The sequence below is a fragment of the Canis lupus genome, chromosome 26 (genome assembly GCF_011100685.1).
Source record: "Canis lupus familiaris isolate Mischka breed German Shepherd chromosome 26, alternate assembly UU_Cfam_GSD_1.0, whole genome shotgun sequence".
Classification (NCBI taxonomy): domain Eukaryota; kingdom Metazoa; phylum Chordata; class Mammalia; order Carnivora; family Canidae; genus Canis; species Canis lupus.
Window position 1 is genome coordinate 24,883,450 of NC_049247.1, and position 13,365 is coordinate 24,896,814.

A 13,365-nucleotide genomic window follows, 5' to 3' on the forward strand; every position below is an offset into this window, starting at 1 on the left:
ATAAATAAATAAAATCTTAAAAAAAAAAGACTCATTGAGCAGACACTGTGCCTCAGACACTGTGCTAAGCACTGATTGTACAGTTGTGATAAAAAGCAGATAGACTTCCTGCTCCCACAGGTCTTGTATTTTAGCACCAGGGTGGCAAATACATGTGATCTGGCAGGCCAGCTCTAATGATGGTGGCAGCTGTTTGAGTGGTGAACCAGGAAGGGTTTCAAGGCCACATTTAGGCTTAGAGGAATTTTGTTCCACCCATAGTGCGCACATGGGCATTGCAGTGGTTAGTGTGCTACCCATGCCTTGTTTTGGCCATCCTTGGTGAGACGGGAGACACAAAGCAAACTCCTGCCAGTTATTTCCTACTGCTCCCTCCACCCTCACCTCCATTTGCCGCTAGAGTCTAACAGGTGAATCTAAAGAATTTGGCTGCTCCCTCCTAATATTGGGAGAGAATCTGAATTTTCTAGCAGGGTCTATAAACTCCTTTGGGAGCTGGTCCCTGGATTTCTCCACACTTTCCTGTTACCAGCCTCTTTGTTCCTTCACAACTGTACTCTGGCCAGTTAAGTGGCCGGTTCTTCCCTAACTGCACTTCTCATTGTATTTGCAGTCTGTGTCCCTCCGACCCTTTCAGCTCAGGCTCAGATGTTACTTCGTCCTCAGACCCTGTCTCCTGTGTGGCTTTGTCAGCTTGTTCTTGGCCTAGGTGTTTCCTGGCTTGTTTCCCTGCCAGCCTGTGAGCTACTTGAGGGTAGAACATGTGTCTTTCTTCTCCTTTAGCAGAGTGTTAACCGAGGGTAGATGCCAACTAATATTTTAATGAATGAATGAACAAACAAGTGAACAAACGGACTGCCACGGGTTGCTTCAGAGTTTTCCCTAAGGATCATCTCAGTTCTTGGTGTTTACATGATGCCAGCCCAGGGCATGGTTTGCCTTCTCCACCTGGAAAATTCTTAGAATTGCTGCATTCTTTGACATTCCTTTGGATTATGTGGCTGTTTCTGAAAGGACGTTGCCACTTGGTCTTTTAAGCTCATTTAATGTACGCTCAACCAAAGATAGAGACCTTTTAGAAAAAAACTGAGTGCCAGGGTCGAAAGGTTGTGTTTATTCAAGGTAGAAAAGAAGCAGAGAGTCTTTTATTTTCCTCCTAGAAAAAGAGCCCCTTGACATGGGGACCCAGCATTGGTGGAAGGTCAAGGGTCAGTGTTCTTATCTCTGCACACTGCTTTTGCATGGCCTGTATGATATAGAAGATCTGAAAAATAGTAAGAGTCCTGCTTAGTTGCTGTTGTTTTTTTCAAATCTTTAGCTAACAATCTGAATGTCATCTAAGGAGATGACATCAGAGAACATCAAGTTCTTTAAAAAGAACATCAATTCTTTCTATTTCAGGAAAAGAAAAATATTACTTATTGTGAGTTTCTTTTTAAAAAGCAATACTTAAAGAATGGCAAAATGTTTGCTAATTGTTGAAACTGGATGGTAAGTTCATGGGGATTCATTAAACTGTTGCTTCTACTTTTATTTACATTTGAAAATGTAAATGCCCTAAAGCAATATATAGACATTATAATTTGAGAAGTGTAGGAAGAGATAAAAGAAAAAAATGAAAATACCCATAATCTTAAAATAACATTTGGTGAGTAAATTTGGTATCTTTTTCCCTCTGTGTGCGTGGGAGAATGTGTACCTTATATTCTCACACACACACACACACACACACACACACGCTCACTGTTCAGTTTTCTGTTTCCATGTGAAAAATCACCCTAAACTCAGTGGCTTAAGAGAACAACCATGTTGTTGTACCTATGGGTTCTGTGAGTCAAAAATTGAAACAAGACATAGCAAAGATGTCAGGTCTCTTCTCCATGATTACAGGGGGCTCAGCTAGTTCTAATGGCAAGGCATTAGGATACTCTAGGAAGTTTCTTCACTCACATGGCTGGTTCCTGGGCTGGAATAACTGGAAGACTGGGCTCATCTGGGACTGTTAACCGGAGAACCTACATTGGGCTTTTCTAAGAGGCTTGAATTGCCTCACAGCATGGTGGCCTGAGGGTAGTCAGACTTCCTATGTTGTTGCTCACTCCAAAAGTGTCACAGTGAACAAGACACAAGCTGTATGGCTTTTTTTTTTTTTTTTTTTAAGATTTTATTTATTTATTCATGGGAGACACACACAGAGAGGCAGAGACCCAAGCAGAGGGAAATGCAGGCCCCATGCAAGGAGCCCGATGTGAGACTCGATCCTGGGTCTCCAGGATCAGACCCTGGGCTGAAGGTCGCCCGGGCCACCCTGTATGGCTTTTATAAAGACCTAGCCTCAGAAATCACATGGTTACTTTCACCATTCTGTTAGTCAAAACAGTCACTGTCCCGCCCAGATTCAAGGGGACTTCTTAGTGAAGGAGGAAATCCAAAGAATTGGAGGTCCTGTTTTAAAAAGCCCCACACAGGGCAGCCCAGGTGGCTCAGCGGTTTAGTGCTACCTTCAGCCCAGGGCCTGATCCTGGAGACCCAGGATGGAGTCCCATGTCAGGCTCCCTGCATGGAGCCTGCTTCTCTCTCTGCCTGTGTCTTTGCGCCTCTCTCTCTCTGTGTATGTGTGTGTCTCTCATGAATAAATAATAAAATCTTAAACAAAAAATAAAATAAAAAGCCCCACACATATGTATATGCTTTTATTCCCACACACACACACAGTTTTGGATCATGGAGGTGTACATATATTTTTATGTCAGTTGTTGGTCTTCCTACTGATAATCAGTGAAATAGTAGTAGCCTTTCATAATCACATAAAAATTTACAGAATCTTTATTACAAATAAACATCACAGGAACGCCTGGGTGTTGACATCTCATCCCCTCAGCAGTTGAGCATCTGCCTTTAGCTCAGAGTGTGATCCCAGAGTTCCGGGATCGAGTCCCACATCGGTCTCCCCACAGGGAGCCTGCTTCTTCCTCTACCTATGTCTCTCTCTCTCTCTCTCTCTCTCTCTCTCTCTCTCTCTCTCTCTCTCTGTGTCCATCATGAATAAATAAATAAAATCTTAAAAAAATAAAGAAACATAATAAAATCAAAAGATGTATTGCGGGGTGGGAACAATGTTGGTAACACATGTGACAAAGGACTGATACATTTCTTAAGGTTCAAAAAGCCCATGTATATGACTGAGTTAAATACTGGCAGTCATGGGATGCCTGTGTGGCTGAGTGGTTGAGCATCTGCCTTTGGCTTGGGTTGTGATCCCGGGGTCCTGGGATCAAGTCCTGCATCAGGCTCCCTATAGGGAGCCTGCTTCTCCCTCTGTCTATGTCTCTGCCTCTCTCTGTGTCTCTCGTGAATAAATAAATAAAATCTTTAAAAATAAGTAAATAAATACTGGCAGTCAGTAAAACAGGCAATGGGTATGAACATTCACTACATAGGACAAAACGTTTAGATACATGTACATACACATGCGTGCACACACATGAAGAGATGCTTAACCTATTTTAATTAAAGTAAAAATTTTTTCCCTATTGTATTTCATTTTTCACCTGTCATGTTGACAAAGTAAAAATAATGATTTTAATCTTTTTCTCAATTTTGTATAGAAAGCAACCGTCTGTCAGAGTGTGACCCTGAAAGGTCATTTTTTAAATAACGTAAAGTACAAATAAAGGTCATTTGTTGTTACTGTAGCGGCTGCGGTCCAGAGCAGACAGTCACTTCCAACAGAGAGCCCTGCCTGCGGCCTTCAACACATGGAGAAGATTCTGGCGATGGCACCAGCAGGAAAGTGTTCTCAATGCAAGAGCAGCACGCTTTCACAGGTATGCGGTATGCTCCTGCCTGTGCTGGCTTCTTAGGGCTGCTTTTGCTGCCCACATGGCCATTTGTGGTGGTTTTTTTTAGCCTCCCAGCCCCCTAGGCCCTGGTTCTTCCTGGTTTTTCAATTAGGTGGGCCCACTGATTTCATCTAGCAGGAAAAACCAGCCAGTATTTCCCCTGGGAAAGCTTTTGCTCATCGTTATTGCAAGTGCTTTCAAAACAGCCTGAGTTTTATGCCCCATCCTCATTGCAAGCCAGTGTGAGCTCCATTAAAGCTGCCCATTAGCTTTCTGGATCAGAACGTGGTTAGACCTTGGCAGGCATTCTTGAGTGTGATTTCCCTGAAATGTTTGCTTCCTGTTCTACTAAACCTAGCTTTTTGAAGTCTTGAGATACAGTCATCAACGAAATTAATACGGGCAAGGAGCAGAGCTATGTCTTTTTAGCTCCCACAGAGGCAAACTTGCCCATAGCGGGTCCTTGCCACAGGTTAGCAAAATGTAACAAAGAAATTATAATTGCTGACTCTATGTCTGCTACTGTGGTGGGTATGGTGTGATGGGAGAAAGGAAACAAATATATAAGCTTATTCGCCTATGACGACATCACCTTCATTAATAATTTCTTTCTCACAGCAGTGCTGAGAGAACAGGCTCAAAATGACTGATGACTCCCCATGTGAAACAAGCAATAAGTGGCAGAGCCAAGAGTTTAAATTCACATCTCCTTGACTCCAGGGACTTTCTGCTAGATCAAAAGGAAGATCTTTTTGATGACTTTGTAGAAACTTTCTTTGTGAGGAAGTAAGAATGATACACAAGAAACAGTTGAAGAACAGTGCCAGAGAATAGATGTGTGTCCCCAGTTTGTCAGCCCTGAGTTCTAGAGCTCAGAGCTAGTGTTGAGGGAAGTCCCTGGGAGAGGCATGCTGTGAACTGGGGGCTGAGGATGGATGGGAAGAGTGTGCAGGATGACAAGGGCCAGACTGAGGGGATTGCCTAACCCCAGAAAAAGGTAACAGATAGATGTTTGAGCAGGTATGTATAACTAGTAAAGTGATGGTTTTGGAAATTGCCCTGAGAACAGTGTCCTGTCAATTTAGGACAGAGAGACGAGAGGGAGGGATATGGGAGGGACGCTGGGAGAAGTTGCAGTGATCTTGACTTTGAAGGAGTCTGAATGCTAGTCTGAGAGGTTCAGCCAGAACTTTAGGAGTCCTTCACACAAAGTCCAAGAAGTTTGTAGGAGGCAGCCTTGGGGAATTGGAGGCTGGCAAGGGGATAGCCCTCACCTCTGCCCTTTCTGCAGAGAGAATGACTTCACCTTTCCCTGCTTCCTGTATGAGGCCTGGTATAAGATTCTGTTTGAAAAGTGGCTTTACTACTTAACACACACTCTCCTTTGTTTCTTTTACAGACAAAGTCATGATTGGTTCTGTTACTTCTTTTGTATTTTGGCATGCCATAGGGATTTTCAAAGGTTGAGGGTACTTTCAAAACAACCAAGAGGAGTTTCCAAAAGGATTTTTGTTGGGAAGCATTCCTGAGACAAAGGGTGAAGGGTGAATTGGAGATGGGGAATAGCCAGGAGGCTTGAAGGGTTACCGAGGCCTGATTTGGATTTTACCTGGTTTTGGTTTAGTTGGATCTTTTTAGAAAACTTAGTTTTTTAGGTTCCTGCCTTCCTGCTCACAAGGGAGCAGAGTAATGGAGAGCCTAGCTTGGAAACTGGAGAGGCCTGAGTTCAGACCCTTGCTCTACCTGCCTGCCAGCTCTGTAACCCTGGGCAAGCTACTCAGTCTCCCTGAGCCTGTTTCCTCAAATGTAGAATGGAGATGAGTTGACAGTAGTCCTATTTCATAGGGTTGTCATGAAAGGTAAGTGAGATGATCCATGTGGACTGCAAGCAGAATGCCAGCTCAAAATGTCACCCTTCCCCTCCCCTCCCCCCTCTAACCCCTAGAATTGATTTGTGACTCTCCTGGTAAATGAATATTAATAGGTTGGGTTTGAAGTTTAGCAAATCAAAGTTCCCCCAAAATGTGTATGTTCTATCTTTCTGTAATTCTTAGGGTATTTGTTTAATATTTTAGTAATATGGACAGAATTTAATAGTGAGATTAACGAAAAATGGTAGTTACTTCACCTACCAGTGAAATAGTATACTGAGAATGAGACAGGACTGGTTTGTTTTTTTAATTGAACTAGAATTCATAGTGAAAGGCACAGATGTTAAGTAAACAGTTTGATGAGTTTTCACAAATGGTATACCTGGATAATCAATAGCCCAGTCGAGGTATAGGACATTTCTATCACCCCAGAAAGCTCCCTCATGCCCCCTTCTAGTCCGTTCCCATGCCACCCCCTATAGGTAACTACTGTTCTGATTTCTATCATCCCAGGTTAATTTTGCATATTTTTGAACTTTAAATAATGGGATCACACAGTAGTTCTGTTGTATCTGACTTCTTTTAAAGTTCGGCGTAATGTTTTGGAGATTGAGCCATATTGTCAGGTAGTAGTTCAGTCTCTTCTTTGCTGAGTGGTATTGTATGAATATAAAACAATGGGGACACCTGGGTGACTCAGCGGTTGAGCGTCTGCCTTCAGCTCAGGGCGTGATCCTGGGATCCTGGGGTCCAGCTTCCTTCATGGAGCCTGCTTCTCCCTCTGCCTGGGTCTCTGCCTCTCTCTCTCTCTCTCTCTCTGTCTTTCATGAATAAATAAATAAAATCTTTAAAAAAATAAATAAAAATTTAAAAAAATGTTTTGATCCATTTTAACATATAAATAGTTTCCAGTTTGAGGCCATTGTGAATAAATCTCCTATGAACATTTAAGTGGATTATGTTTTCATTTCTCTTGGACGGATACCTAGAAGCTGATTCGGGTTCACAGGGTGGAGATATGCTTCATCTTACAGGGGGTCACATCATCATACACCCACCAGCAGATAGAATTCTAGTTGTTCACATCCTCATCAACAGAAATACAACCAATCCTGTGGGTTTTTTTTTTTTTTAATTTTTTATTTATTTATGATAGTCACACACACACAGAGAGAGAGAGAGGCAGAGACATAGGCAGAGAGAGAGGCAGGCTCCATGCACCGGGAGCCCAATGTGGGACTCGATCCTGGGTCTCCAGGATCGCGCCCTGGGCCAAAGGCAGGCGCCAAACCGCTGCGCCACGCAGGGATCCCAGATCCTGTGGTTTTGACAGTCTTTTTAATTGAACCATTCTGGTGGATATGGAGTACTGTGTTACTTCCCTGCTAACTAATAATGCTGAGCATCTTTTTAAGGCCTAACCAGCCAGGATCAAAATCCTGTCATTTTACCAAGTCAGACTGATTGCCTTGAAGGAGGGAATTCCACAGAAATTCTGGGATGGTGCTCCTCCTGAGGGAAAGGAATTTGTAAGTTTTGAGTTTCCACTACAGGATTCTGAAGAGAGGAAAGAGAAACAGAGGTTGATTTTGGATTGGTCACTATTCCTGAGGCAAAATTGGGAGGGATGAGAAATGTGGTTCACTAGGGAATACTGTTATGTGTGCCCTTAGGAATAAGTGGAAACAACAAAGTTTGTCTGGGGCATCCTTGGTAAGGAAGCAGTAACCACTCAAAAGAGGCCCTTTTGAGTGGCATTTGACAACTGCTGCCTAGCCTTGGGAGAAACCATGTTTCCTTGTAGCTGGCCTTATCGGTGTCTGTTCTGATCTGATTAATGGTTGGGCTGCTCTTTCTGAGTAAAATAGTCTGAGCTAATTTTCTTTCTTTGAATTCCAGACAGATTTTGACTGATTCAACCTTTATCATGTGCTTATCGACCATTTGTGTATCTTCTTTTGCGAAGTATCTATTTAGTTCTTTCCCCTTAGCTTTTATTTATTTATTTTTAAAAGATTTTATTTATTTATTCATGAGAGTCAGAGAGAGAGAGAGGCAGAGACACAGGCAGAGGGAGAAGCAGGCTTCATGCAGGGAGCCCAATGTGGGACTCGATCCTGGATCTCCAGGATCACACCCTGGGCTGAAGGCAGCACTAAACCGCTGAGCCACCAGGGCTTCCCTCCCCTTAGCTTTTTTTTTTTTTTTTTTTTTTAAAGATTTTATTTATTTATTCATGATAGACATAGAGGGAGAAAGAGGCAGAGACACAGGCAGAGGGAGAAGCAGGCTCCATGCAGGAAGCCTGATGTGGGACTTGATCCCAGGACTCCAGGATCGTGCCCTAGGCCAAAGGCAGGCGCTAAACCGCTGAGCCACCCAGGGATCCCCCTCCCCTTAGCTTTTAAAAAAAAATTGGTTTCAGGAGTCTTTTTTTAAATTATTGATTTCTCAAAGTTCTTTCTATATTCTTGTATTGAAAATATTTTCTTCCAGGGGCGCCTGGTTGGCTCAGTCAGATAAGCATCTGACTCTTGGTTTCACTCAGGTCATGATCTCAGGATTGTGAGATCTCAGAGCCCTGTCTCTGACTCCGTGCTCACCGGGGAGCCGGCTTGAGATAATCTCTCCCTCTCCACCATGCTTGCACACTCTGTGTGTCTCTCTCTCTCTCAAATAAATACATAAATAAATCATAAAAAAAGAAAAATATTTTCTTCCAGTAATGTAGCTTGCATTTCCATTTTCTCAGGTATTCTTTTTCTATTGAGAGCAAAGTGGTTTTTATATATATGTATGTTCTATATATATATGTTGAAACGATCACAGGGTGTGGATGTATATATTGGTTATATATATACACATATATATATATAATGTATACATGTATATATATATAAATAAGAGTATTTTTGATGAGCAGAAATGTTCAATTTTGTTACAGTCCAGTTCATCAATATTTTTCTCTTACGATTAGTGATTTGGGGGTTTTATTCCTAAATACCTTATTTGTTTGATGCTATTGTGAATAGAATTATTTTTAAATTCATTTTCCAACTGTTTTCCTAGTATATAGAAATACAACTGAAACTTTCTGTTCTATGACCTTTCTAAATTTGCTTTCCGGTTTGAGTCTGTCTTTTTTTTTTTAATTACATAGGCTTTTCTGCATAATCATGCCATATGCAAATAAGGACAGCTTACTTTATCCTTTCCAGTCTGTATGCTTTTTTTGTCTTTACTGCATTAGCTAACATCTCCAATACAGTATTGAATAGAAGTAATGGGAGGACACATACTTGTCTTTTTTCCAATCTTAGGGGAAAACAAAAGCAGTCAGTATTTTACCATTGAGTATTTTTATAGATACCCTTTATTAGATTGAGAATGTTCCCTTCTATTCATAGTTTATTGAGAGTTTTTATTATGAAGGGTGGTTAAATTTTGCCAGATGCTTTTTCTGCATTTATTGAGATGATGATATGGTTTTCCTGATTTCACATGTTCAATCAACCCTGTATTCCTGAGATAAACCCCACTTGGCCATGATATTATCTTTTTCACGTGTTGTTGATTTTGTTCTGTTAATGCTTTATTAAAAAATTATACATGTACTTTCATGAGGGATATTGGTCTGTAGTTTTCTTGTAATGTGTGTCTTTGTTATTTCTTTAAATTTTTTATGGAATTTGCTAATGAAATTATCTGGACCTAGAGTTTCTTTTATGGAAATGTTTTTGATTACAGATTTAATTTTGAAAATAGATATAGAGCTACCAAGAGTTTCTTTCCATGTCAGTTTTGGTATGCTGTTTCTCAAGGAATTTTTCATTCTCTTCAAGGTATCAAATATATTGGCATAAAACTGTTCAAAACTGCCTTATTATTCTAATAATGTCTTTTTAAAAAATATTTTATTTATTTATTCATAGACACAGAGAGAGAGGGGCAGAGACACAGACAGAGGGAGAAGCAGGCTCCACACAGGGAGCCCGATGTGGGACTCGATCCCAGGTCCCCAGGCTGCAGGCGGCGCCAAACCGCTACGCCACCGGGGCTGCCCTCTAATAATGTCTAGAATCTCTGATGATACTACCTTGTGCATTCCTGATTTGGGTAATTTGTATTTTTTTCTCTTTTTTTCTTGATCAGTATTGCTACAAATTATCAGGATTTTGCTTTTTTAAAAAACTTTTGCTTTGCTAATTTTCTTATTATATATTTTTCTTATATTGATTCCACTTTTTCTTTTGTATCTCTTTCTACTTTTTTTTTTCTACTTACTTTGGATTTAATTTGCCTTCTTTTTCCTTTTTAACCTTCTTAAGATAGGAGCACAAATCACCCTCCCCTTTTTTTTAGTTTTTTAAAACAATCTTTACACCCAGTGTGGGGCTTGAACTCACAACCCTGAGATCAAGAGTTGCATTCTCCTCCAACTAGGTGCACCCACCTATTCTTTTTTTGTTGGGGGTAACTTTTCAATTTTAAATCTTTCTTTTTGAGAAAATTTTAAGCTGTAAGGTTTCCCTCTGCTTTAGCTTTATCCCACAAATTCTGAATTCTGTGTTTTTATCATCAACTAAAAATATATTCTAATTTCCCTTGTAACTTCTTCCTTGACCTATGGTTTATTTAGAAATATGTTATTTAGTGTTCAAATAGGAATTTCCACGGCAGCCCAGGTGGCTCAGCAGTTTAGCGTCTCCTTCAGCCCAGGGTGTGATCCTGGAGACCCGGGATCGAGTCCCACGTGAGGCTCCCTGCATGGGACCTGCTTCTCCCTCTGCCTGTATTTGTGCCCCAACCCCTCTGTGTCTCTCATGAATAAATAAGTAAAATCTTTTTTAAAAAAATAGGAATTTCCTTGATACATTATTGTTTTTAATTTAATTCCATTGTGACTAGAAAACATACCTTATGTAATTTCAGTTTTAGAAATGTATTGACATGTTTTGTAGTTAATATATGTGGTCTGTTGTTTTTTTTTTTTTTTTTTTTTTTTTTTTTTTTATGTGGTCTGTTTTGGTGAACCTTCTATGTGCACTTTATTTTTTCCTATGTGCACTTTAAAAGAATGTTCATACTATATTAGCTGGGTGTGAAGTTCTATAAATGTCTGTTAGGACAAGTTGGTAGTCATCTTCAAATTTTCTGTATCCTTACAAGTTATTTGTCTACTTGTTCTATCAATTATTAGAGAAAAATGTTAAAATTTGCTAGCTATGATTATGGATTTATCTATTTTTCCTGGTAATACTGTCAGTTTTACTTCATGTGTTTAGACGCTGTTATTTGGTCCATATACAGTTGGGATAGTTACATTTTCCTCATGAATTTTCCCTTTTATCATTTTGAAATGAATCTTTTTATTTTTGTTATATTTCTTTTCTCTAAGTTTGCTTTGATTTATAGTAAAATATCCTCACTAGCTTTTTTTGTATTTACAGTTTATGTGGTTTACCTTTCCCACTCTGTCTTCATATTTAATAAGCTTGTCTCCTGTAAACAGCATATAGTTGTGTCTTAATTTTTTATGTAGTCACAATCTCTGCTATTTTTAAAAAGATTTATTTATTTTTTTTAAGATTTTATTTATTTATTCATGAGAGACAGAGAGAGAAAGAGGCAGAGACACAGGCAGAGGGAGAAGCAGACTCCATGCAGGGAGCCTAACGTGGGACTCGATCCCGGGACTCCAGGATCATGCCCTGGGCCAAAGGCAGGCGCCAAACCACTGAACCACCCAGGGATCCCTAAAAAGATTTATTTATTTACTTGAGAGAAAGTGGGTGAGTGAGGGAGCATGGGAGGGTGAATAAAGAGGAGAGAGTCTCCCGTGCAGTCTCCACACCAAGTGTGGAGCCCAATGCAGACCCCAATCCCATGACCCCGAGTCAGACACTCAACTGTACCACCTAGGCATCCCTGACAATCTCTGCTTTTTAATTAGAGTGTGTGATTCATTTATATTTAATGTAATTGTTGGTGCGGTTAGGCTGAAGCCTACATCTGTTTTTTGTTTCTCTGTTTCTCCTTTTCTGCCATAGTCATTTAGAATTTATTAGTATTACGTTTTATTTCCTGCATTGACTTTTTAGCTCTATACCTTTTGTATTTTTTAAATTGTTATTCTAGGAGTTAAAGTACACATTGTTAACTTTTTACAGTTCTGTTCAGTTCTTTTGTACCACTTTATGTTAAAAGGAAGAGCATAAAAACAGTAAAATTCCTTTCCATCCTTAATGAGCTTCATTGTCACATATTTCGCCCATGTAATTTTTGCTTTAAACAGAATTCTTGGGATTCCTGGGTGGCGCAGCGGTTTGGCGCCTGCCTTTGGCCCAGGGCGCAATCCTGGAGACCTGGGATCGAATCCCACATAGGGCTCCCGGTGCATGGAGCCTGCCTCTCCCTCTGCCTATGTCTCTGCCTCTCTCTCTCTCTCTATGACTATCGGGATCCCTGGGTGGCGCAGCGGTTTGGCGCCTGCCTTTGGCCCAGGGCGCGATCCTGGAGACCCGGGATCGAATCCCACATCAGGCTCCCGGTGCATGGAGCCTGCTTCTCCCTCTGCCTGTGTCTCTGCCTCTCTCTCTCTCTCTCTGTGACTATCATAAATAAATGAAAGTTAAAAAAAAAAAAAATCTCTCTGTGACTATCATAAATAAATAAAAATTTAAAAAAATAATTCTTTTTTAAAAATTAAAAGATAAAAAATAATTTAAAAAAATAAAAATGATTTTTATATTTACCCACATATTTTCCATATCTAGTATTCTTTGTTTCTTCCTGTAGATGTGAGTTTTCATCTGTATGCTCTTATCCTTTCAACCTGAAGATCTTTTAGCACTTTTGTCTGTAAGTCAGCTGGAGATAAATTATCCTAGTGTTTGTTTATGGTTATTTCACTCTTGCTCTCATTTTTATTTATTTTTTATTTTTATTTATTTTTTAAGATTTTATTTATTTATTCATGAGAGACACAGGCAGAGGGAGAAGCAGGCTCCATGCAGAAAGCCCTATGTGGGACTCCATCCCGGGACTCTGAGATCACGCCCTGAGCCAAAGGCAGACTCTCAACCGCTGAGCCACCCAAGCATCCCTTGCTCTCATTTTTAAAGGACCTTTTCCTGGCTATAGAAAAATTAGTTTCTCTACCCCTCACTCCTGGGTCTTTTTTTTTTTAAAGATTTATTTATGAGAGATTGAGAGCATGAGCAGGGGAGAGGGACACAGGGAGAGGGAGAAGCAGACTCCCTGCTAAGCAGGGAGCCCAATGCAGGGCTTGATCCCAGGACCTGAACCAAAGGCAGACACTTAATAGACTAAGCCACCCAGGTGCCCCCCACCCACCCACCCACCCACCCAAGTCTTTAAAGACATTCTTCCCTTGTCTTCTGGCCTCCATTATTTCTGGTATAAAGTTACCCATCATTTGTATTGTTCTTCCCCTGAAATGTAATCTCTCTTCTGTTGCTTTTAAGATGTTTTTATTAATCTTTGATTTTTCAACAGTTTAGAGTATGATATGGTTAAGTGTAGTATTCTTGTGTTTATCCTGGTTGGGGTTAGTTGAGCTTCTTTTTTTTTTTTTTTTTTTTTTTAAAGATTTTATTTATTTATTCATGAGAGACACAGAGAGAGAGGCA

At 40.3% G+C, this 13,365-nt stretch overlaps 1 protein-coding gene across 9 annotated transcripts in view; it reads left to right on the forward strand.

Moving 5' to 3' along the window:
- Positions 1-13,365, forward strand: part of SFI1 (SFI1 centrin binding protein) — a 99,250-nt gene that overhangs the window by 70,352 nt on the left and 15,533 nt on the right. For all 9 annotated transcript variants that reach the window (XR_005379401.1, XR_005379402.1, XM_038575700.1 and 6 more), the window contains one exon: positions 3,697-3,827. Coding sequence is in view for 7 of the 9 variants with exons in the window: in XM_038575700.1 (XP_038431628.1) it covers positions 3,697-3,827 (131 nt within the window). In the remaining 2 variants the exon portion in view is untranslated. The remainder of the gene's footprint in view (positions 1-3,696; positions 3,828-13,365) is intronic.